The following is a 26,107-nucleotide window of genomic DNA, read 5'->3' on the forward strand; positions in this document are numbered from 1 at the left end:
TGGGTCACTTCTGCTCAGATTCACTATGTCACTGAAATTGTTCTATCTGGTGGTCATAGTTCAGTTATATTTCACTTATCTCTATGACATTTGATGTATATTGGTGAGCACTTTATCCTTAAAATGACTGGACTGGCTAACATGACTATGTATGTATTCCTTTTTGTTTCCCAAGTGCCTGAAACAATTCTCTAATCCACTCTAAACAAACTCACTCCTATTGGACTTTAATAATTCCCAAGTCATATCTACAACCCCCAGTTATTTTCAGGATTCTGTCTTACCCAATTCAATAAACACTAGTATCAATAGTTACTCACTAGAGTAGTCAGTTAAAACAGGGAATTAAACATAGGATACATATACAGCTTAAATATTTTTAACTTCAAACCTTGGCCAATTTATTTGACACCTTATTTGTGAAACCTTACATGACCTTCCACACATAAATAATCATTCCCTGCTCTGTTATCTTTATACTTATTCTATATTTCTATTATTGCATGTATTATATGGTAATGTCATTATTTCTTCAGATGTTCTTCTTCCCTAATAGACTGTGTGCTCTTTAATGTCTGGGTTTGGGTCTTGTCATTCTTTTTCCTAGCACTTGGAGGTTCTCAATGGATGTTTATTGAACTAATCTGAATTTGTAACATAATAAGATGGCATCTAATATGATCTTAGAAACATATTTCCAGTTGTGATTGGTATTGAGGAAATATTTCTCTATGGCTATTTTGGGAGTAAAATCTTATTTTACTTTTTAAAATTATAAGCATGCATGTAATGAATTCATGAATGTCAGGAGTGGATTGAGATGATTGGATACTCAATACTGTATTCTGAGGAACACTGATGCTATCTCCCCTTTATCTCTAGGATGTTGTTAGACTTCATCATACAGGAACACTTCCCCTCAGTAGATGTCAAGGAACCTGACAGATATTTGGTAAGTTTTTTAAAAGAAAGGACAATACTCTGTTTTCTATCATTGGCCGGCCACCATTAGTGGTTACAACTTAGCACTTAAAAAACTAAAGTTAAAAAAGGAAATGTAGAGCATTTTGAACATTTTGTTAAAGAAAGAGACAATGAACCACCTGGTAAACAAGACATAGATAAGGAAGTTGTTCTGTTTGAAAGGTATCTAGAAAAAGAGAACAGGTGCGACTACATCCTGACTATATACATTATTTTTTGAGCAGCATTTGTAACTTGGTCACATACATTGTTTTCTCACATGTTGGATATACAGGTATTTATATAGTAGTAGTTCTAAAATAAATACATACATAATAGGCAAATGTGATTTTCCATTCCTGTGGAAAGTTTTTGATCTTCATTAACTTTTTCTTTCTTTTAACAGCCACAGAGAAGGAAATTCCATTATTTTTCTTGGTGACTCATTTCAAAATTTAATAACGCATTTTGCTTACATTTAACTCCCTGTGCTGAATTCTAATGTTTTTCCTTTTCTTATTGTACATGAAGAAAACCTGGTCATAATACTATGCCTGAGCCTTATATATATTATTTCTGGATCAATAACTCTATGTTCTTCCATTGTTTTCTTACATGTACTACTTTCCATCTCCTTAGTCATCTTTTGGCCCACCTTTGAGGACACCTTTTCATGTTGGAAATCGGAAGATCCTAAAAGAACATATGTTACTGAAAAATCTGAAAATTTTCTAAATTTTATTTTAGGATTTTTTTTCTACTGTGGTGTCTGAGACGGCACAGCTTATTGCCTTGTGGATGTCTGTTGGTTTTGCTCATGGTAAGTTATCTACTGACATTTCATGCTTCTGATGAGAAAGTAGAATTAATTTGTTGAAGCAGAAGACTTCTTTTTTGTGTATTTCAAAATATTCCTGCCAATGAGCAGGAATAACATTTATAATATATGAATTTATTTTTAGCAAGAGAAAAACAATTTTCTCATGTTTAAAATGATTTTGAACGGAACAGATACACAAAATAGAATAAGCATCCTCGACTTGTTGATGTTGTTACCTGTAAAGCTTTTTAACCTCGTGAGTATATATTATATTAGATCTTTTAAAAGCTTTTTAAAAAACCATTAATCATAAAAGCACTACATGCTTATGGTAAAGAATTTAAAATATACAGAAGTGCATGTGAGTTCTGTTCTCCAGGATAATCATTATTAACCATTTTATCTCAATTCTTCTAGACTTTTTTTCGATGGTATTCATATATCCCCTACAAAAACAGTAGGGCTGGCTTGTGTGTGTCTGAAGCCATTCACTGTGTGGGGTTACATTGGAAGGAATATCTGCCTGAACTAAGAATAACTGTCTTAAAATAAAAGCAAGTCACCTATGTACTAAGGTCTCTAGATAAATGCCAAAGGGGGATCCCACATTGTAAAACTTCTTGAAATCTGCTTTAATTACATCCTCTCTGGGTCTCACTGGGGCGGGTGGGGTGGTGAGCAGGGAGGTGTGTCAGAGGTTTTGCTATTATGAACTGTGCTGCAGTGACCACCGTGCAGTTATAGCTTTACATTCTCGAAGGTGAGTTTCTGAGGATAAACTCCTGAAAGTGGACGGGCTGGATCCGAGTCTGTATATACACTGAACAAATTGATAAACAGGGTCATCCTGCTCTAAACAAGGTTGGAACTGTCTGCACTGGACACTGTTGCCTCCATGCCCAGCTATCCTATACTGGGCTGGTGTATGCATTCCCTGCCTCTCTCCTGCCTCACACTCCGCCCCCATCCATGACCCGCTCCCCCACCTAGGAGGTCACACTCCCTCCCCACACTGCTGGTGGTCTGCAGCTAAGGACTGTTACGGGGTACATATCCATATTTTTACCTTTTCCCCCTCTCACAACCTTTGAAAATTAATTAATGTTGTTTCTTTAGTAGTCTCAATTCCATTCCAAATAACATATATTTTTAAATAAGTGCTAGAAATTCAGGATAAATGAGAGCTTTCATTTCTTGGGCCTTTTGTTCCTGTAGTATTTGACATCTTTGGTTGAGGAGGAAGTGTACAACAAAAGGCTAAATTTAACTTTAAAATACAGTTTTAATATATATTAAACTATTTGACTTCACCAGTTAAACTTTCAATTGATAATTTTGTTTCATTTCTAAAACAAATGCATTTTCATGACCTTTCCTATTCTGTATAAATTTTATACAGTTAAAAATGCTTTATTATTTTATTGTCATGTTTTTGGCATCTTTGGTTGTTGTTGTTTTAGGTGTTTGTAATACTGATAACTTCAGTTTGTTATCCATTACAATTGACTATGGTCCATTTGGTTTTATGGAGGCCTATAATCCAGGTATGTATGATTTATATGTATATTCCTTATTTCACTAAGAAAATTATCACTGGTTTATTTTAGATAAACCATTATAGCTAACTCAGTAGTGGGGTGGTAGAAAGAATTGGTTTCATTCACAAAACGGTCATTTTATGTGCTACTCAATCTTCCAGGTGCCACAGGGATACAGTATTGAGTCCTTTGCGGTCTCTGCCCTCAAAAAATGACATATTAGAGAAGATGACATGACGGGAGGAAGGGAATGTGTTGTCAGACAGACATGGGTCTGAGTTCTGGCATCTGATCCTTAATCTGTGCCCTTGGATGAGTAATTTAACCTCCCGCTTTACTAATCTGTAAAAGGATCAGAGCAGGCTTTGTGGGCGACATGCTATCAAGTTGGAGTTTGACGTACATGTGTGATAACCTGGAAATTCTTGTAGGTTAGAAATGTATTCCTCTATTAGGCAAATATTCATATTTTTAAAGATTTTCATGTGCATGGGTATTAAGTATTTACATTACTTTGAAGTTAAACGTTTAATGTCAGAAAGATTTTTATCTAATATATATAAATTTATTAAGTTTAAATATAAACTTAAAAATGAAGAAAGAGGGACTTCCCTGCCGGTCCAGTGGTTAAAACTCTGCGCTTCCACTGCAAGGGGCATGGGTTTACTCCCTGGTGGGGGAACTAAGATCCTGTATGCCACGTGGCATGGCCAAATAAATAAATAAGTAAATAATTTTTTTAAAAATGAAGAAACTATCTATTATAATTATCCCCACTGTAAAGCAATAGTATTTTTGCTCTAAACAGATTTTGTACCAAACACATCTGATGATGAAAGAAGATATAAAATAGGAAATCAGGCTAATATTGGAATGTTTAATTTAAACAAGTTGTTACAAGCTCTAAACCCATTACTGGATCCTAGGCAAAAGCAACTGTGAGTAAATCCTAAATCTACTAATTAAATCTGTGTGAAAATATATTTGTATTGATCATTTTTTGAAAAGCAAGAAACAACATTTTAAAAACCATACTATTTAATCTTTAATAACAAAGGCTTTCAAACTATATATATGTGTGTATATCTATTTTTTTGGGGGGGGATACCATTTTGGCTTTTTTCCATAGTTATCAGGATAAAGTGTTTTCCTATTTATTGCTTTTTAGGTGCTGTGAAATCATGGTTTATTTCTTCTTTGATCCAAGGGTTATTTATCACTGTGTTTCTGAATTTCTAAGTAGCTGGGCTTATTTTGTCCATATTTTTATGACCAAAGAACGTGTTTGGTAAAATCTAGTCAAAATGTGTTACAGTTTCTTTATGGTCCAACATAATAAATTTTTGTACATATTTCATGATCATATAAAAAATGCAAAAACGTTTTAATATATCAAATTGGGTGTATTGAGTACATTATTCAAGTCTTTTATAATTCTGTTTATTTTTTATCTATTAGATAAGTTTGATTCATAAGAGAGGTGTATTAAAATCTCCCACTTTAATTGTTTTTTTTTTTTTTTTTTAAGGGAACGCTATTTATTTATTTATTTATTTATTATTATTTTTTTTTGGCTGTGTTGGGTCTTCGTTTCTGCGTGAGGGCTTTCTCTAGTTGCGGCAAGCAGGGGCCACTCTTCATCGCGGTGCGCGGGCCTCTCACTATCGCGGCCTCTCTTGTTGCGGAGCACAAGCTCCGGACGCGCAGGCTCAGTAGTTGTGGCTCACGGGCCCAGTTGCTCCGCGGCATGTGGGATCTTCCCAGACCAGGGCTCGAACCCGTGTCCCCTGCACTGGCAGGCAGATTCTCAACCACTGCGCCACCAGGGAAGCCCCTTAATTGTATTTTTAGCAAGCAATTTTTTCTAATTGTTTTGAATTTGTGCAATATGCCGTTATTGGTACATACTGATTTTTTTTCTTATATTTCCTTCAGAAAATGTGCCTTTTGTCCTAATACAGTGACCCCCTTTATCCTGATTAATACTTTTAGCTCTCAATTTCAACTTATCTGATATTAATATTCATGCTTGCTTTTGTTGTATTTGCCTTGGATCTCACTTTATTTTTTTTTTATCTTTATCACATTGTTTTAAAGTATGTTTCTTATAAAAGTAAACAAAACAGCCAGGTTTTAACTCAATGTGATGGTTTCTGATTTAATAGACGTATGTGGGCTTTTCACATCTATTATAGTAATTGATTTATTTTATTCCTTCTGTCTTACATTGTGTTTTATTTTACGTGTTAGTTTCCCCCTATTCTCCTTACCTTTTTATGATTTGAGGAGCTTATCCATTCCTCTCCAACCCCCAACTTTGATTTGGAAACTACTGCATCCCCCATCCCTCACAGTTATCTTGTTTTTCTGCCACTTTCTCTACTGTTATATGAGAACAAGTTTCCAAATATTTTCCCTCACTAAGCTTCTATTTGCCCGTTGTTTTTCCCTCCATCCCAATGAGACCTTTAGAATGCTTTTGTTTTACCTCTAATTACCCAACTGCTACATTTTGCTAAGATAGTTTAATATTTTGAATTTCAGACCGTTAGTAGGTTTTCCCTTGAAGTATCTCTTCTGAGTCTTCGCCCTTAACACTCCACTCCCCTCCCCACATTTCTAGTCATTTTACTGCTTACTAAGATTGTTTTTATTTTATTTTTAAATTCCATCTTGAAGCCTCTGCCTTGATTACTTTCTTAAGTATTTGACTCACGTGGGGTATATAGGTGATATACTTTCTGAAATCTTACATAACCATTAATATTTTCATTTTACTCTGATTGAGATGTAGGGTATTAGATAAAGTATGGATTCAGTTGCTTGTAACAGAAATCCCAAATAATAGTGGCTTGAACAAGAAGGACATGTATTTTTCTCTCACATAAAAGTATGGTAACTCCTGTTGGTAGTTCAGGGCTGGTATGGGGACTCAGTTGTCTGAGTCCCAGACTACTTTTAGCTTTCTATGCCACCATCCATTGTCTGTGGCCCTCATGGTCTGAGATGGGACCATCTATCACATCCATATTCTAGGTAGGAGCATGGAGAAGAAAAGAGGCAAGTCCTCAATACTGAAGGACACATTTCAGAATTTGTACACATCACTTCCCTTATTTCGCCTTGGCCAGGACTTAATCATATAGCCATATACATGTAGTGGCCTTATACTGTATCAACTTAGCTAAACTGGTCCAAAAATGCCCTTCCCTGTATGGTCACGGGTTAGGTTGGCCACAAGAGAAATTGCCAAGATCTGGAAGGCAGAAGAGAAGCAGCAGCGTTTACACCCAGAGGGCTGGTTGGGCACTACTGCAGCTCACACGCCTTGTCAGGGGCTGGATTTGAGCAGAGGCTTGAAGGAGTCACAGGAGCAGCCACAGAGATATGTGGGGGAAGAGGGCTATAGGCAAGGGACTAGCCTGTGCAAAGGCCCTGAGGCAGGAGTGTGTGTGGGTGTTTAAGGAACAGCATGAAGGTCAGGGTAGCTGTCGCAGAATAAGCAAGGGGAAGAGTCGTAGGAGGTAAGGTCAGGAAGGTCAGGGGAGTGGAGCTTCAGAATGTGTTGAGCATCTGTATAATTTAAAATACATTAAGAATGTTAAGAAATAGACAATTTGTTTAAAAATGGGTTTAAGTTTAATAACTCTAATTTTTAAATTTTTATGAAGTATTTCACTATTTTCATACATTCAGGCAAATAAAATGTTATTGTATTGGGTGAAGTATCTGTAATGCATTATTTTGGGTCTAAGATAATTTTTAAAATACGCCACGGCTTCCCTGGTAGTGCAATGGTTAAGAATCCGCCTGCCAATGCAGGGGACACGGGTTCGAGCCCGGGTCTGGGAAGAGCCCACATGCCGTGGAGCAACTAAGCCCGTGTGCCACAAATACTGAGCCTGCGCTCTAGAGCCCGCATGCCACAACTACTGAAGCTCACGCGCCTAGAGCCTGTGCTCTGCAACAGATAAGCCACTGCAATAAAAAGCCTGCACACTGCAACATAGAATAACCCCCACTTGTTGCAACTAGAGAAAGCCGGTGTGCAGCAACGAAGACCCAGTGCAGCCAAAAATAAATAAGTAAAATAAATACATTTAAAATAAAATAAAATACACCCAAAAAAAGCCATTTATATGACTCTTTTGGTATTATAAAGACATATTAACATTTATCCTATAAGCTAATTGTATATAGTAATATTTCAGGAGTGACCTGATTTGACTTGTGCTGTATCCAAATCTTTGAGACAGTACATTTATATTGACAATTTTCTCTAAGATATGATATACAATTAAATCACTAAATCAGAATCAGTAGTATGTAATCGAATGCTATTTAATGTATGAGAAGGTTCACTTTGTTCATGTAAAATGTAATCCAAGAGTGTTAATATTTAATCAAGGTTTAACGGTGCTTTCTTTTCTCCCCCTATAGTGCTGCTCAGATTCTTGAGGGGTATCCCATTCTTTACAATACAAGGTTTGTTGTTTGTTTGTTTTAACACATATTAAAGCATCCTGCTTGGTTTGAGGGCACTTCTTAAAACAGTGAGAAATTTAATAAATCAAATTGACATTTCTCCTTTTAGATTTAGAGAATTGTTCAAAGCCAAATTGGGATTACTTGGAAAAAGCAAGGGTGATGATGATTTAATTGCATTTCTCTTACATGTGAGTTTACCATTTTATCTTTTTTCCCTGATTAACATTTGAATGACTATTCCGTATATTCTTCAAGAATTGAGGTTGCTAAATGTAAGTATTTTCATTAGCTCATGGAAAAGACAGAAGCTGACTTTACAATGACATTTCGGCAGCTCAGTGAGATCACTCAAAGCCAGTTACAGGAGCTCAGCATTCCTCAGGTATTAATTTGTGACTTTTGGCTTTTTTCTTAACTCAGTTTTCTTTAACAGATTTGTTGAGGCATAATTTACATACCCTAAAATTCTACTCATTTTAAGTGTACAAGTCAATGATTTTTAAATGATTTACAGATTTGTGCAGTTATTGCCACAATTCAATTTTAGAACAGTTCCATCACTCTGAAAAGATCCTTTTTGCCCATTTGCAGTCAATCCCTTTTTACCCCTTGCATCCCCAAGCAACTACTAGTCTACTTTCTGTCTCTTTTCCCTTTCTAGACCTCCCCTGTAAATGGAATCATATGATATGTGGTCTTTTGTGTCTGGCTTCTTCGCTTAGCATATTTTTGAGGTTCACCCATGTTGTAACCTGTATCAGTGGTTCTTTCCTCTTTATTATTTTTAAGATCTTTTAAGTACGTCTTAAAATATTATTATCTCCTTTTTATTACTTTATTACTCCCTTGTATGGATGGACCACATTTTGTTTATCCAGTTACTAGTTGACAGACATTTGGGTCATCCCCACTTTTTGGCTATAGTGAATAAATACTACTATGAACATTCATGTACCGGTTTTTGTGTGAACATATTTTCATTTCTCTTGGGTAGATACTAGGAGTGGAATTGCTGGATTGTTTAGCAAATTTATGTTTAATTTTTTAAGAAACTGCCAAACTGTTACCAAAATGACTGTTCTTAATTCAGTTTTAAGAAAGGTGTTGCCTTTTTATTTCAATAGTAATCTGCTACATTTATGGAATAATATGGGTATTAACCAGAAGACTCCCACTTACAGATTTTTAGAAACTTAGCTCTATTTATAAGGTGTAAGTCTTTTATATTGCAGTCATTGTTTTTATTATTTTTGAGATGAAAATCTAGCCATATTTTTAAAAATTTCAATTTCTTCATTATATTTCATGACTTCTGTGTTAACTAAAAAAAATTATTTATATATAAAAACTATTTATGTATAGTTCTCACAGGTATGTAATAGCCATAAATTACGTTTTTAGGAGTAATTTGAATAAAAGAATGTCTACCTATTCAGCAAGAAATCCAGCAAAATGTTAACCAATAAGCATCTTTGATATAATTTAAAAATTATTAATGAACTATCAGAACTAATTATCATTTAATGTGAGATTTAACATTTAACATTAACTGAGACAAAGTAATGTTAAAGTGATTTGAACGAGTTCTTGACAGATGTTAATATTTAAATTACTGACTGTTGGGAAAATTTGAGAGAGATCATTACACTTTTAATCATTTTAATAGTTAATTTCTGTGTCTTCTGAATTTCAAACCTTTTTAACTCCCTAACTCTTAACTAGAGCTAATAGCTTATTTGTGTTCCCTTAGCCTTTACGTATATTTCTATAACACTTCTAAAATGGCATTGACTTATTTGTTTACACACTTTCCTTTTTAAAAGCAGGAATTATGTCTTATTTTTTTATCCTTCCCAACTAACATAGTTCCTAGCACGTAGTTGCATTCCATAAATATATGTTAAATGAATTAATAGATAACTAAATAAAACACAGTTGCAAATTAAATTTTTAAAGTAAATTATATATTAAGTGAGTTTTCCCTATTTAAAGGAAGGGTTTTGATAATGTTAGTATTCACATGTAATGTCTATTTATAAGAACTATGTATATTTTTTACTTCTCTTAAATCATGCCATTACATGGATCTCCATGAATTAGAATTTGAGTTGAAAGTTATATAAAGAAAAGGAAAACATTATTCCTTTTTAGTACTACTTCTACTTGAAATAGAGAACCTTAAGAGAAATCTGGACGTTATAAATTATTGTTAAAGTACCTAATTTAAGGGACATGAAGTTAAAATAAAGTGAACAAATATTAATAAGCAGTCTATTACTGTATTTTCTTCTAGCAATTCTGGGCACTGAAAATGATCTCAAAGCACAAACTCTTTCCTGCCTGGGTGTCCCAGTACCTTCTGAGACTGAAGAGGTAAGGTAACCTAATCACTTCTTGAGAAAGCATGTAATGTATTACTTTAGCATCGTCAACCCATCAGATTCCTCACTTCCTTTCCATTTTTCAACATTTCCTTTTTATTCCCGGGAAGTCTGCTCTGGCTGAGGAGTGTTTGGTAACATCTCACCCACGCAGAGAGCACCTTTCTGTTCACCTCAGCTTTGATAATGCCGCTCCCCTGTGTCCTGAGCCCACGTCTCCCAAGCCTGGAAGCTCTGGAGAGAGAGAGAGCTCCCCAGGCTTTCATCCAGTGTCTATAAATTGTCACATCTTATACAATCGTCAGAAGTTACTTTGCTTCGTTAACTGTCACAATGAATCGGCAGCAACAAACATGAAAGAGTAAAGAAACTGTAGGTAGCGGTGGCTGAAGGGAGAGACAGGAAAACCACAGGACGCACAGGAGCAAATAGCCTGTCACAGTTTAATGGCAGCGGAGGGCTATTCATAAAGATGACCCTGAGTAATGAAGAACAAGTTAAATTATTTTCAGAAAACTATGTTTTAAGATAAGGAAAGAGAGGTGCCAGAGAGTTTAGATTTTTTTTTAGACAAAAGTATTTTTTTAATTGGTAAAAATAAAAGTTTTGGTATTACCTAAAATAACTAAATAAGGTAGTATTTTATGTATTGTTTAATCAAACAGTATTTTCTGTCTTCCTTTCAGACACTGATTCAATGTGATTTTTAATTTTTTTTTCAATATTTGTCTTGTGAAATAATTCTCACCCTTTTGGAAAAAAGATATGATTTGGGGAGACAGTGATTAATTCTGTTCTTTGTTCTGTTCATTTTTAGTAACATGAATGATTCAGATTCTGAAAGAAGAAAAAGAATGACAAGTAGGTAATCCTTTTGATTTTTTCAGCTTTAAGGATTATTACATAAAAGCAACAGGAAGTAATTACTGAAAGTAATTACTCCCAGTTTTCAAAACCTGGAAAACTGGAAGTAATTACTTGAGGGAACTGGATTTGTTGTTTTAACTACAAAAACTCTAGATGAGTGTATTTTGGTTGAGTTGAAGTGTCATATATGAGCCTTTCCAATTTCAGATGACTTTTAACTTGATGATGATAGCCCTGCTTTCAGTAAGTTTGCATATTGATGTTAAAATAATATGGCCTTAAAAGATGGTGGAGAGACAAGGAAGGTGGTGTGGTTTATGGTGGAAAGAACATGAGTTTTGGAATCTGACAGATGAATCTCATCTTGCCACTTTTTTGCTGTATAATATGAAAGATATTTAACTTTCCAATTTTCAAGACCCTTAGCTATTATAAAATGGGCATATTCTGCAGGGATGTTGTAACAATGAGCAATAATATATGTAAGTTATCTTGTTACAGTGCCTGGGCCATAATACACATCTAGTAAATGGTAGTGCTAAAAATAAATCACCTTTCTATACTGCTTTCAGTTTACCATGTGACTTTACACTTGGCTTGGAGAAGAAAAAAAAAGGAAGTTAGTCCTTTTTGCAACATGGGTTCTAAGAAGATCAAAGAAGTTAAGACAGAAGTACTCAAGTCCTGGAGTACTCTTGCTTTACTTAGGACTGCTGTGGAGAGCTAGTGTGTGTCATCAGGGCGGCTGATTCATGTTGATGAAATAAGAGTGATGCTAATATTCCATGTTAAGTTAGAGGATGAGACTGCTTCTTGACTCAGGACACTATTGTAGAAATAAAAGCAAGCTGAGTTTTTACAAGGAAGTGAGTAATCAATCTTTGGGGCTCAGCATGGATTTAGCTGCCAGCCACTTATGTTCATTGGTGCAATCATACAGAATTTATAGGCCAGCTCAATATGGACAATATCAGCAATTAAGAGAAAAAAAATTGAGAGAAGAAAATGTCGTGGCTGTCTTTAGGATTTGGATTTGTTTGGTTATGACAGGATGGATGAGATGGTAAGATGAAAGACATTTAGTGAATTCAAGGCTGCAGCTTTGAATTATTTTAGAGAAATAATAAATGCTGAACAGTGTTACTCTCAAGGAAAGGAAAACTTAATTTCCACAATGAGCAATGGGAAAAAGTTCCAGACGAGATAAAAAAAATGTACAGAATTAGGTAACTTCAAAGAATCCTATGAACAGATCTACAATTTTCTGATTTCAGGTAGTTTGTATATATCAACACATAATTTGATCCAAAGTACTTCTGCTTGCAGCTACAAGTCCCAGCATATTTTAACGGTATTTCGTTGCCAGGTTTCTATAAAGTGTTGGTCAAGTTTGTTAAACTTTTAATTGGGTGACTCCACTCTCCCTCTGCCTACGTCGACTGCTTCCACAGTTTCCCTTGCATGTCAGTTTCCTTTTCGTCTAAGGATTATATATATTTATTGTGTATATGTGTTTTTATTTTAAAAGAGTTCTGCATGAATTTTTTAAAATTTGGAAGATGCAAACTTGTAGAAAGAATAAAAAGATTCCCATCACTCAACCACAATTGCTATTCACTTTTCGATGCATTTATTGCACTTGTAGTCTCTCTTTTTCTGTGTGAATTGATTAGGAGAAAATGTAGTAGTAATCATATTATGGTATAATTTTAGATCCTTCTTTTTTTCACTAAAAATAAACATTTCCCCTGACTACGTCATTCTTTATAATGTAACATTTTTAATGACTGCATAATATATCTTTGAAAGGGTATGTAATGTTTCACTTAACCAGTCCCCTATTAATAGGCATTTAAGTTGTTTCTAGTTTTCCTTAATATAAATAATGCTTTTTAATGTTTAAATTTGTTCCCATAGACTATATTCCTAGAGTAGAATTACTGGGTCACAGGGCACTTGTATTTTAGATTATCTGTCATGTCTTGGCAGCTCTTTAAAACCAAGTCAAAGTGGAATTTGTATGTTCCCTCCATTCAAGTAACTCAGAAAAATGTTGTTGAGAATCACAAAACAGTGATTTCTGGAGTCCTCTCGGAATTTCTTTCAGGCCAGTGAGGATAAACATCCCTCCTTTCCACCTAGTTGATAAATTATCTTGGAAAAGTCTCATCTCAAATAAAGACATAATTTCTGGAATGTGCCATTATTATAATACTTTTTTTTTTAAGATTTAATTTTATTTATTTTTGGCTGCGTTGGGTCTTCGTTGCTGCGTGCAGGCTTTCTCTAGTTGAGGCGAGCAGGGGCTTCTCTTCGTTGCGGTGCGCGGGCTTCTCATTGCGGTGGCTTCTCTTGTTGCGGAGCACGGGCTCTATGCATGCAGGCTTCCGTAGTTGTGGCACATGGGCTCAGTAGTTGTGGCTCGCAGGCTCTAGAGCGCAGGCTCAGTAGTTGTGGCGCACGGGCTTAGTTGCTCCGCGGCATGTGGGATCTTCCCGGACCAGGGCTCGAACCTGTGTCCCTTGCATTGGCAGGTGGATTCTCATCCATTGTGCCACCGGGGAAGTCCCTATAATACTTTTTAGTATGAAAAAATGCATGGTTACTATAAAAAATATAAATTTACAAAGAGTTTTGCCTGCATGTAACCTTTCCTATTTGCTCTTGGCAACATCAGCATTAAGCAGTCCTACTGAGTCAGACCTGAATTCTGTGTTTGAAGATGTTAAAAGCAGCAACTTTTTTCCTCCCTTCATTTGGGCTACAGGATGAATCTTCTACTTTCTCCCAGCTTTATAAAATGCTTAGTGAACTGAATATGGTGAAAACCAAATTAATGATGAAACACTGAAAAGAAAAATAAAACATAATATTGCTCATGATGCAAAAAAAAAAGTTTTTCCTATACCATAAGGTAATAAATACTGTACATTGTTTGTAAACAATCAGAATTGACTGATGCTGATCATTCTTCTCATTTGAGCCTTCCGGCAAAGTTCTTAAAGGTTATCTCATTTCAGTGGTAATTTCACATGGCCTGTGTCGACTTAGTAATTATTGTTCCATGACGAACTTTTCCCTCTTGTTTAAGATGTTAATCCTAGATACGTGCTGAAGAACTGGATGGCAGAATCCGCAGTGCAAAAAGCAGAAAGGAACGATTTTTCAGAGGTAAGTTGGTTGACTTTTCTGGGCTTATTTTTATTAATTTTAAATGTATCATACTTTAAACACCCTGATTTTGTTTGCAGACATGCTAAACCATACCTTTGCCAGCACCAGCTTCCCAGCTTCTCATTACCTGGTCTCTCTTCTTTTTAAATCAGTGAATCATTTTCTCGTATTCCAAAGTTTATTCTTTAATGTGTTTAAAATTTAAAATATTCATTTGATATCATATCTACATTATTTGAACGTCTGAGGGTCTGGTTCTGCTAGTCATTGTTTATGTTTAGGGATTTTGGATTTCAGTCTCAGAAATCCAGTGAAGCCTGATTTGAGGGTGCATCTCTCCAGAGGGAATTAGCTTTTGCTTCTACCAGGCATCTATGGCACTAGCAACCTGGGTCCATGAAATGAAATCTTGACATCCGTGACGATGAATGCACTGGATCTACACACATCGGCTTGGATGAACCTCACATATAATGTTTGGCAAAACAAGCAAGTGGCAAAGGAATACATACAATGTGTTACCACCCCAATTTAATTTACACGTGTAAAATCATGTCTTTAGGGATATGTGCATATATAATAAAAGTAACAAAATGAATAAAGATGATACCATCTTTGGACAGTGATTGATTTGCAGTAAGGAGGAAATTCGAGTTAGGGAAGGATATTCAAGGCTTCAACCATATTGGAAGCATTTTGTTTCTGAAGCTGAGTGGAGGATACACAGGTATTTGTCATATTATTCTGCATACCTTCTTCTATGCCTCAAATATTTCCTAATTAATTGTTTAAAAATGCATTGCACACAGTGTATTTCTTAGAAGAGGAATAGCCCCAGCACTCTTGCTGTCACTCTTCTGTCTTGCACTGGAACAGACATTATTGATGATCGCGGCCCCCTTTCTCTCTCAAATGGGTCACAGCCTTAGGACCCTTCTCATCACAGCATGCTGTGTGGTCACCAGCAACTGATCAGAGTGGGCACGACAGAGAAACTGTTCTTGCTGTTTCTAATTTGCAACTTGCATTAACTTTACATTTCAGTAGTTTAATCAGCCTGACAAATCTAGGTTTTCATTTTAGAAAATAAAATATTTTTAAGTGTAATCTTTTTAGGGTATTAAGGAAAAACAAAGAGAAGGAAGCTAACTCAGTATTTATCTTTAGATAAATTAGTCTAAGCTGGGGAAACTAAACAGTGTTTAATAAGATGTTATTGTTGCCTTGTTTCACCTTCCTTCCCTCTCTTTTGTTCCCTCCCTGTTTTCTCCCTTCCCTCAAAATTATATTTGAGTAAGGATTCAGTGCCCACCTTGGGTGGGGAGGTGTCTTCCTAGGTCCAAGTAAACGTTCAGATTCATAAGACTATTACAGGCTGCTTTTGGCCCCCCTTGATTCAGAAAGATACAGGACAGAAACACAGCTTACCAGCAGGGCACCATTAGGTTCCTCCTTTGCAGGAGTTCTTGAAGCATCCACGCAGGCAGGGAGGTACAGCGGTAAAGCTCAGGTGCAGGGGGACACGATCCACACTGGGAAGATGCAGGGGCGGCCCTGGCTGAAAAGCTGCACGTTCCACAGAAACCAGTATCTCTTGTAACAGCTCCATGGGCGTAGTTTGCAACATCCCCACAAGAGACCTGCCTTATACCGTGAGTCCCTACACTAAAGAAAGTCCAGCGCGTTCTCCCAGGCCAAATGCTATTTGTCAGTCATAACCCATGTTGTATGGTGATACAGTGGACATACATATACCACCTTATGAGGTTACCAGGGGAACAGATCCAGAAAGTTAACTAAGGGTTAAATTCTCATGCAGGAAAAGAAAAAGATTTTGTTAAACTTTTAGACCTATAACTCTTTACACATACAACTTGTGTTTACATTCCTGCATCAAACATTTCTTGAGAATTCACCCTCTGTGAGTTGCTGTGGAGAAGTATAAAAATCTATTCAGGGAGCTTTTAAACTAGTAGGTGAGATTAGATAGGTATAATATTTATTATATATACTTTTTAAATTAAGGTATAGTTGAAATATAACATTTTGTTAATTTCAGGTCTACAACATAATGATTTGATATTTGTATATCTTGTGAAATGCTCACAGGTCTACAACATAATGATTTGATATTTGTATATCTTGTGAAATGCTCACCACAATGAGTCTAGTTAACATCTGTCACCATACACAGCTACAATTTTTATTTTTCTTGTGATCAGGACTTTTGAGATCTATTCTCTTAGCAACTTTCAAATATACATACAGTATTATTAACTATAGTCACCATGCTGTACATTACATCCCCATGACTTAATTATTTTTATAATTGGATGAAAATATACATTTTGATCCTAGAATTATTGCTGAAAGAGGTGTGTTTGTTGATCCCTCAGTTTATACCGTGGGACAAAATTGCAAATGAAGCAGTATGAGTTGGAATCCATGCCCTTGATTTGGAAAGAGAGTAAATCATTGACATTCTTTTATTTTTATAAATATTTTAGAAAATTATAATTCTCTTAATGCTGTGAAGGAATTTAGAAATGATCGGGAAATATATGTATTCTTTGTGACGCTGTACATATCCACTCTCCTGTTTTAGCAAAAAACTACTACTTAAGGAACTTTCTCTGGAACAATAGAAATTTTAAGTGACAGCTATAGTTGAAGTTTTAATGAAACATAAAATGTTTAAACATTTTCATGCACATTTAAAATTTACCTTGTCGTTTCAGAAATATAGAAAATTAATAAGGGTCCTGAGTAAGATAATCTATAATTATCTACTTTAAATTGTTTACCAGGTCCATCTCCTCCAGCAAGTTCTTCGCCGTCCTTTCCAGAAGCATTCTGCAGCTGAGACAGCAGGCTATTCCTCACCTACCCCTTCCTGGGCCAAAGATCTCAGGGTTAGCTGCTCATCTTAATTTGGGGAAAATCAATTAAGGGATACTTCTATCACCGAACCCAGCATAAGAATAATCTATTTGACAAATTCTTAATGACCACCTACATTTTCTTGACAATCCTGCATTTCATAATAATGGTTATATATAAAAATATTTTTTAACCAAATAAAGTGGACTTATTCTCTGGAACATGTTTGTGATCATTTTTGTTTTAATCAATCAATTTAATGAATAATAACTACCTGAGTTATTCTCAATAACTAAAAAATCTTATAACAATCTTTTAATGAATTTGTAAGTTTTTTTTTTTTTTTTAACTTTAATTAATTAATTAATTTATTTTTGGCTGTGTTGGGTCTTCCTTTCTGTGCGAGGGCTTTCTCTAGTTGCAGCAAGCGGGGACCACTCTTCATCGCGGTGCGCGGGCCTCTCACTATCGTGGCCTCTCTGGTTGCGGGGCACAGGCTCAGTAGTTGTGGCTCACGGGCGTAGTTGCTCCGCGGCATGTGGGATCTTCCCAGACCAGGGCTCGAACCCGTGTCCCCTGCATTAGCAGGCAGATTCTCAACCACTGCGCCACCAGGGAAGCCCTGAATTTGTAAGTTTTCAACTAATACCATGTACCCAGCAATTTGGGGCACATCAAATAAGAATATAATTTAATTGTACTCCTCAAGCTTTTTTGTCTGTTACAGTAATTTTCATTTACCAAAGTAAGAGAATAGTTTAATGAACCTGATTTACCATTCAACCAGCTTATTAAGTATCAACGCATAATCTTGCTTCATTTACACCCGTACACACCTCCCCCTTGTTCCTAGTTATTGTTTTAATTGAGGTATAATTTATATATTCCCAAGTATTTTAAAGACATTCCCATAGTTTCATTTAATCTATGAATATTTCTGTATCTCTAAACGTTAATGACTTAAGACACATACATACAATACCATATCACCTTAAGACACTTTTCTGTCTGTGCATAAACTGAATAATAAATATGCAGCGATCAATTGATCAATCCCTAACGGTGCTGAAAGAAGGGATGCGACTGGTCACTGTTCATGATATGTATCTGTTATTTATGTAGTGATGTGTGGGTTGAAGAGCTAATAGCGATGTTTGTACTTTGCATAATTACTAACTACTAGTTAAAACTAATTACTAGTTAAAATAGCATGGCAGCAAATGTGAACCATGTTGGGGACTAGTGTTATTTAACTAAATTGTGGTAATTGAAACTTGTGCATGTTGAACTCTGCAAAGCAAGGACCATCTGGACCATCTATTTCCTAATGTTTTCTATCCTGTAATAAAGGCAGGGATGGAGAGAGACAGTGCATTCAACATTTTGGTCCACCAAAATTATATCAATATTTTGACCACAAAATCAGTTAATTCTTTTCCGTAGCTTTTCTAAAATACATATTATCTAATGCTAAAACTCACAAACGTTTTAATGTTTGAATTTTTATAGTTTTTCCCCATGAAGTAAATGTACAGTATGGATAGAAGTTAGGAGACCCGGGCGGCGACCCAGCTCTGGGGGATGTAGGTTAAGCACATCTTCAGGCCTCATTTCTTCTCTGTTAAGTTAGGAATATGTTTGAATTGATGGTTTGGGGGTCATCTGTGAAGCCCATAACAACCACATCTCTCCCTTTCCCTTCCCCAGTCCCCTGGGTCCTACCTTCTGAGCCCTCCTTTTCCATAGTGATGGGTCCCAATGCTTAGGAGAAATTTAGTGCACCTTACCAGTTTTAATTAATAAATATTTTGGTTTTAAAATCTGAATTTGCTTTTTCATTGTTGTTTTAAATGTCAATTTAGAGCTTACTTTTTCCAAATATTAAAACATAAGATTACTTATCTTCCTTAAGTCAAAAATAACACATTAGTTATTATTATTATTTTTGGCCATGCAGCCCAGCATGTGGGATCTTAGTTCCCCAACCCGTGCCCCTTGCATTGGAAGCGCGGAGTCTTAATCACTGGACCGCCCGGGAAGTCCAACACATTAGCTATTATTTTCTACCTACTTTAAGAAGATTTTGAGGGGTTTTACATTAAAAAAAATAATAAAACAGAACCATGGAAATAAAACTAAGAAAATCTAAAAGGACTCTCAGAAGCCAATTAGAAAGTGAAGAGAGATAAGGGTAATAGGAACTTAAGATAAATTGGTTGTTAAAATTAAGCATTAAATTTATCTGAGGGAAAACATTCCTGGTTGAAGAATATAATCTGATTGCCTTTTCCTGTCTCTAAATTTTTATTTATAGCAACTTACAGCATTATAATAACAGAGAATCCAAAAACTATCTAAAAAACTATTTTTTCCCCCAATTACTATGTTATTCAACCATTAGAAAACCAAAACCAGACTAGGGTATGTCCAAGACTCCAATCAATCAAGCAATGAGTCTCAAAGAAACTAAATTCACTCTACCTCTCCTGGTTTTCCCTTTTTCTTCTTTCGATTTTTCTGAAAGTTCTGGAGGTCATTGAGATGGAGATGGAAAATATGTCGAAGATCAACAAGACTTTAGAAGGCCTAGGATTTTTAAAAGGTCAAGTATATTATAAAATAGAATTGATATTGCACTAGATTTATACTGATATTTCTAGAAATACCATCTTAAGGAAAAAAAGTTAAACTTTTATTAATTTGATGCTTCATAACATAATAAAATAAATGAACATAAAACATCATTTTAGTTAACTTGGAAGGGAAGATAAAATCCATTGAAGTGGAAATACACAGGAAAGATATGTACATTCAGGCAGATATTCTAAATTCTGTGTTAGGTTAAGGATTATGAATGTACTTGAGAAACTTGGAGACGTTTCCTATTTGCATTTCTAGTCTGAATGCTTCAATATTGTATCTAAAATGAACAAGATGTCACGGAAACAAAGTAGCAAAAACGCACTTGAGGTTAGCAATGATTACACCCATCACCCAAAGACACGTCTAGGTTTCCCTTAGGGCATGTTGCTTCTCTTCTTTTGCAAAGCTTTCATGAGATCCGACATGAAATCCTGCTCCCCGCCTCCCCCACCGGGTGGTCCTGGGTTCGCCTGCCTCTTGGGGGGAGCTGGCGGCCTTTTGACCACCACGGGGGTCTGCTTCGCGGCTTCGGGGGCGAGGGCGGGCGGGGGCGGCGGGGGCGGCGGCGGCAGCGAGGACCCCGCGTCGACCGCAAACGACGGCGGCGGTGGAGGAGGCACGAAGTCTGGGGGCGCGTCGCTAAAGTCGGGGGGCGGCGGAGGGAGCTCGTCGTCCTCCAGGGGCGGCGGCGGCGGCGGCGGCAGGAGGTCGAGGGGCGGCGCGGGGAAGCCGGCGGCCGCGCCCTTGGCCTTGAGGGGCATCCCTGGGCTGCCGCAGCCGACGTCCGAGGACCGTCGCATGGGAGGGGGCGGAGGCAGGCTGGACTTGGGAAGGGGCTGGGCCCTGGGCGCTCCGGGGTCGTGGCTGCCGAGGCCGGGCTTCTTTTCCTTCAACAAAGCGACAACAGCATTTATTCTTGACCACACGGCCACGTGGACATGACAGTTCCCGGACAGGTGAGTCTCCGGATTTAGGAAGCGTCTGCCCCCGAGGGGGAGGCTCAGTCCCTCAGTCCTGAGACTCTAGGTTGTTCCTGAGCTGGCTCACCTCATATTTATATAATGCAACTTCCCCCTGGAGTTTCAGGCAGCTGAATTGAATCCCTCTGTTTTAGTGATAGTTATCGTTGCAATTTACATTTTATCGGGCTTTCTTCTTTCTTTGCTTAATAACCTCTTGCCACTGGAGATTAGAAATTTTTTTTTCCCCTAACAAAGTGCCCTTATGATTGAGTTTATTTTATTTAGTTCAACTGCTTAGCATGATAAGAAATTAACTGGTGATGTATTTTTTTAAAAATTCTGAACAGGCAGTTTGGGAATTAGTGTTCACACATAGTTAAGTGATTTCTATTCTGGGATCCTTTTATTGCTTTCAGCATTTAAAAATGTTTCTCTTCAGCTGGCATTACAAAAACCATGAAAATAATAATCGCTGAAAGTACACTGCAAGATGAGATTGTCAGACTTGAGAAGCTAACAAGAATATTAGAGAAACACAACTTTTAATGGTCTATTGTGGTTTTCAAAAATTATAAGAAGCTCAATAAATACAGGATTTAACTGTTCCCACCACTGGCTGATGGACAAAATGAAAGGGGAGAATGAGGTGGCAAACTACTGAAACACATTTAAGACTGGTTTGAATCATACACGGGAAATATTCAGTGGAACGTGTATAGTCAATTGAGTCGTTACCAATTGGACTAATAACTAAATTATAACTTTTAGCTATAATTTTTAGATAGATTTAAATGAATCTTCATTAATCTCCTCTACTAAAAAAAAAAGTTATGGAGAATGTTATACCAATTTGGAAATTATTTTAAAATGCATTTTCTTCTCTGTCACCCTGAGGACGTATGTAGAACGTTAACAGAAAAATACAATAATGAATATTTTATAGTGGGACCCTGTCAGTACTCTTCTAATCTGGTTCGGGGTCCAGATAGCATTTAATAAAGGGCTTCTGACTAACATGTTGCTCTAATTTATTCAGAAAAAATAAGTAAAAATCCCAAGGGCTTAAAATGCAGGTGCCACTTTCAGAGAGTGCTAAAACCACTTGACTAAACCAAAAGAAAAAAAAAAAAAAATTGCTGGGCTTCCCTGGTGGCGCAGTGGTTGAGAATCTGCCTGCCAATGCAGGGAACACGGGTTCGAGCCCTGGTATGGGAAGATCCCACATGCCGCGGAGCAACTAGGCCCGTGAGCCACAACTACTGAGCCTGCACGTCTGGAGCCTGTGCTCCACAACAAGAGGTGCCACGATATTGAGAGGCCCGCGCACCGCGATGAAGAGTGGCCCCCGCTTGCCGCAGTTAGAGAAAGCCCTCGCACAGAAACGAAGACCCAACACAGCCAAAAATTAAAAAAAATAATAATAATAATAAAAATTAAAAAAAAAATTAAAAAAAAAATTGCTTCAGTCAAAATAAATGTAGCTAAACTAGAAATAGTTACCAATCCTCAGCATTAAAAAACATTCTTACATTTTTCCGAAGCTGTGATAGTTGGTTTTAATTTTCCATTCTAGCCTATGTAACTTTAAGGTAAATATATATATATGAAGCAATTATCTAAATGAAATTACAGTGACTTTTGAATTGTTGGAACTCTATTTTCTCTTTTTAAAAGAACAGTTATTAGAATACTGCTAATGGTTTAGAATATGGGCTTACAGGTGATAGAAGTGGGTCTTACCTTGGTTGTTTCAACATGTCTCTGGGCTTCTCCGAGAACAGTACTCATAGAATGTGCTGCCTGGGGGATCTGACCATTGGCCTGGGTGGTGCCTGTTTTAACTCCTAAGGGGGAGGAAGAGAGACAAGAAGAGTGGGCAAAGGCAGGAGGGAAAATTAGGAGTATGGAATTAACAGGTACAAACTACTGTATATAAAACAGGTGGGCAACAAGGAGTTACTGTATAACACAGGGAACTATACTCAATGTCTTGTAATAACCTATACTGGAAAATAATCCAAAAAAAAAAAAAAAACCTGAATCCCTTTGCTGTACACCTGAAACTACTACAATATTGTAAATCAACTATACTTCAAATAAAAAAGAGTGGGCAAAGTATTTTCAACATTCTTCAGAGTTAATCTGAAAAGACAAAGCAGTTTTATGTCTCCAAAGCAAAAGGATTCACAGGTACACAGGGCTTTCAAAAAAACCTGAGGTTCTAAGACAATACTTCATGAAATTCAGCAAAACATTCAGGGAAATGAATACTTTATACAAGCAACAAAATCTGGATTAACTGGGGTCCTAGAGAACAGTATGTTCTGCTTTTAAAAACTTTTTGGTGACTGGAAAATGAACCTTGAAAACCTCCTTTTTAATAGAATTGTTGAAGATTTTTCCTAAATGGATGTATCCAGGTTCATACCATGCTACATACGGGAACAACTTTTGAATGTTCTCCTCAACAAAAAATACTTTGAGCACAAAAACAGTAGACAGGACTTCCCCAGTGGCACAGTGGTTAGGAATTCGCTTGCCAATGCAGGGGACAAGGGTTCGAGCCCTGGTCCGGGAAGATTCTACATGCCGCGGAGCAACTAGGCCCGTGCGCCACAACTACTGAGCCTGCGCTCTTGAAGCCCGCGTGCCACAACTGCTGAAGCCCATGCACCTAGAGCCCGTGCTCCACAACAAGAGAAGCCACCGCAATGAGAAGCCCGTGCACCGCAACGAAGAGTAGCCCCCGCTCGCTGCAACTAGAGAAGCCCACGCACAGCAATGAAGACCCAACACAGCCAAAAATAAATAAATTTATTAAAAAAAAAAAAAGGTGGACAGAGGGGATTGGGCAAAATATACAAACCCCCACTATATCCTGAAATTAGATTTTTTTCCCCAGGAAGTCCTGATATGTGCTTCTTTTCCTGCCTTTTTAATTTGCCCTTTTGCACAAAAGTGTGCCTAGCTGAGGTTTCACAGTTTTGAGAGTCAGAGGGAAGAAGCTGTGTGTTGATGTCTCTGGCTCCTGAGAGGGCATCCTGGGGGGAGGAGAGCCAGCCCTCCAAAGTATCTCTGTACGAATTATTAAGTACAACATGAAAAAACTGCACAGGAGAGAAACTGGACAGCACGTTAGCCAAGCGGTCAGAATGAATGTTTCCAATGAGGGGCAATAGACACCATATGCCTCTGACTGGGATACCCCGAGAAGGACACGGCAGCTTAGTCCTGCCCCAAACACATTACCTGAGATGAATTATGAGGAAATATCAGACACATCCAAACTGAGGGACATTCTATAAAATAAATGGCCTGTATTCTTTAAAAAATGTTAATGTCTTGATAGACAAAGAAAGGCTGAGGAAATGTTCCAGAGGAAAGGGGATGAAAGAGACATGATGCCTAAATGCAAAGTCCAAATCTGGACGGAACCGGTGCCAGGAAAGAGCATCGCTGTAAAGGCATCATTGAGACAACTGGCAAAACTGGGATATGGGCTGTGGTTTATGTAAATATACTCTATCAACATGAAATGTTAAATTTCCTGAATTTGATAACTGTACTGTGGTTAGTAAGGGAATAGCCTTAATTTTTTTTTTTTTTTTTAGGAAATACAAAGGGAAGATTTAAGGGACAAAGGGACACAATATAGTCAATCTACTCTCAAGAGGCTCCAAAAAAAAAAGGTCTAGGGACAACATATGGGGGGTGGGGTGGGGAGAGGGGGGATGATACAGCAAACGTGACAAATATTCAGTATCGGTGCTCTGGGTCAAGAGTCTATGGAAATTCTTTGCATTATTCTTGCAACTTTTCTGTAAGTTTGAAATTATTTCAGAATAAAAAGATGTTCATGTCCATTTATACAATCAAAAGGCTGGAACAGGCTATAACAACTTGTTCTGCTGTCAGCTTTTTGCTGTAAAATGCATGCTCCTCATTCAGCAAGAGCAGCAATCTCCTTGTGCAGAGCTGCCCTCCTCGGCACATCTGCTCGTGCTGTCAGAACTTACACCGTGTGCCACATAAACACGAGATTCTCTCTAAGACTATTTAACATCTCTCTCTGATTGGCCACATCTTTGCTCTGGAGGGCGGAAAGTAACAGGTTTAAACATCTTAAGGTCTTAGGATGTTTAAATTTAAGAGTTTTTCATAAGGTCTTGCGTCCCATCCCATGCTGCCCCTGAGATATTTAAACCCCTTAGATTCCAAAGTGCTCCATCTCCTCATTTCCTTTGGTCTCTTCTCTTTCCCCTCTTCCCTCTTTGTTTGCATATTCAAAATCTTTCTTTACAGGTAATGGAAACACCTTTGTATAAACAGAAACCAAAGCTGAATACTGAAGACAGTTAGGGGAAATTCCTTTAAAGGGCACAAATCATCAATACATATATTTTTTGCTTCTTTTGCCCAAACACACACAGTCTGATTTCTCAACAACATAGTGCACATTGCTATGTAACCAGGATGTCTAGGTCTTTGCCAGTCTGTGGGAACAAAAGACGTCACGTCTATAGCAATCTCTCAGATGCTCCAAGCTGCTGTCTTCCCTTTACCAGGAAGTCTAATCTTTTCTGTGGGTTCTCTGCCCCATCCTGAGACAACCCATGGGTACCCACATAACTCGTATATCCTGTAGGTGCCACCGATTTCGGACCTAGGTTGTCCTGGGGTCACAGTATTAATGTCCCAGCTGTCAAGTAGCAACACCACCCCTCCTGCTGCCACGTCTCTCTGGCAGACCTCAAAGGAATTCGGGGTGGGAAGTTTATTAAACATATATGAGACCCGCATGTTTTACAGAACTCAAGTGCATTCCCAGGAGGGGACTGATCCCTCATCGCCTTCTTCACCCATGTGGTTTGTAAAGGGCCGATCCCACCACCTGTACTGGCATCCTCTTCAGTGCGGCTACGTGATTTAAGTATAAGCATGCAATGGAGCCCTCCTGGGGCGTTTTCAGAAGTGGGGCTTTCCCTTTGTACTAAGATTTCCAGCTGTGTGACAAATGTTAGCCTAGAGAGCCAGTGGCAGTCCTTGCCACCTCATGGGGACACTGCCCAAGAAAGAAACTATCTTGATGACTTCGCTTAACCCCCTGGATCCCACTGTGCCTGAAAGCAGCCTACCTCTGGATTTCCTAGTTTTGTGCCGTAATAAATCTCTCCCCCTTGGTTTTTGTTGCTTAAACTAGATTGAGTTGGATTTCTGCCAATTGCCACGAAAGAGTCCTGATGAAAAATAGTGGCTAAAGTCATAAAATCATTTAATAAGTACTAAAAAAAGCCTCCACGGCTGTTTCTTAATATAAAAGAAAAAACCCTGCCATTTATCAAGAATACATTACTTGTTGCTAAACACTTTGGATGTAGAACGGTGCCTCGG

The 26,107-nt window shown here is 37.4% G+C and overlaps 2 protein-coding genes across 6 annotated transcripts in view; one reads left to right on the forward strand and one right to left on the reverse strand.

Moving 5' to 3' along the window:
- LOC309625600 (protein adenylyltransferase SelO-like) overlaps window positions 1-17,332 on the forward strand; it is a 28,174-nt gene extending 10,842 nt beyond the window's left edge. For 2 of the 4 annotated variants that reach the window (XM_082385448.1, XM_082385450.1), the window contains 11 exons: window positions 883-952; window positions 1,711-1,783; window positions 3,244-3,327; window positions 4,130-4,259; window positions 7,762-7,806; window positions 7,916-7,997; window positions 8,099-8,191; window positions 10,103-10,182; window positions 11,008-11,051; window positions 14,149-14,228; window positions 17,039-17,332. In XM_082385448.1, the coding sequence (XP_082241574.1) occupies window positions 883-952; window positions 1,711-1,783; window positions 3,244-3,327; window positions 4,130-4,259; window positions 7,762-7,806; window positions 7,916-7,997; window positions 8,099-8,191; window positions 10,103-10,182; window positions 11,008-11,051; window positions 14,149-14,228; window positions 17,039-17,161 (904 nt within the window). In that variant the 3' untranslated portion in view covers window positions 17,162-17,332. Of the gene's footprint in view, window positions 1-882; window positions 953-1,710; window positions 1,784-3,243; window positions 3,328-4,129; window positions 4,260-7,761; window positions 7,807-7,915; window positions 7,998-8,098; window positions 8,192-9,210; window positions 9,272-10,102; window positions 10,183-11,007; window positions 11,052-14,148; window positions 14,229-17,038 lie in introns of those variants that run through there. The other 2 variants (XM_082385449.1, XR_014242621.1) reach the window with 2 other exon arrangements.
- Window positions 17,333-17,740: 408 nt separating this feature from the next.
- APBB1IP (amyloid beta precursor protein binding family B member 1 interacting protein) overlaps window positions 17,741-26,107 on the reverse strand; it is a 103,020-nt gene continuing 94,653 nt past the window's right edge. For both annotated transcript variants that reach the window (XM_082385440.1, XM_082385439.1), the window contains 2 exons: window positions 22,457-22,560; window positions 17,741-20,641 (listed from right to left, as the gene is read on the reverse strand). In XM_082385440.1, coding sequence (XP_082241566.1) covers window positions 20,129-20,641; window positions 22,457-22,560 — 617 coding nt within the window. In that variant the 3' untranslated portion in view covers window positions 17,741-20,128. The remainder of the gene's footprint in view (window positions 20,642-22,456; window positions 22,561-26,107) is intronic.

This window comes from Balaenoptera borealis (genome assembly GCF_965194805.1).
Source record: "Balaenoptera borealis genome assembly, chromosome: 3".
NCBI classification, from domain to species: Eukaryota; Metazoa; Chordata; class Mammalia; order Artiodactyla; family Balaenopteridae; genus Balaenoptera; species Balaenoptera borealis.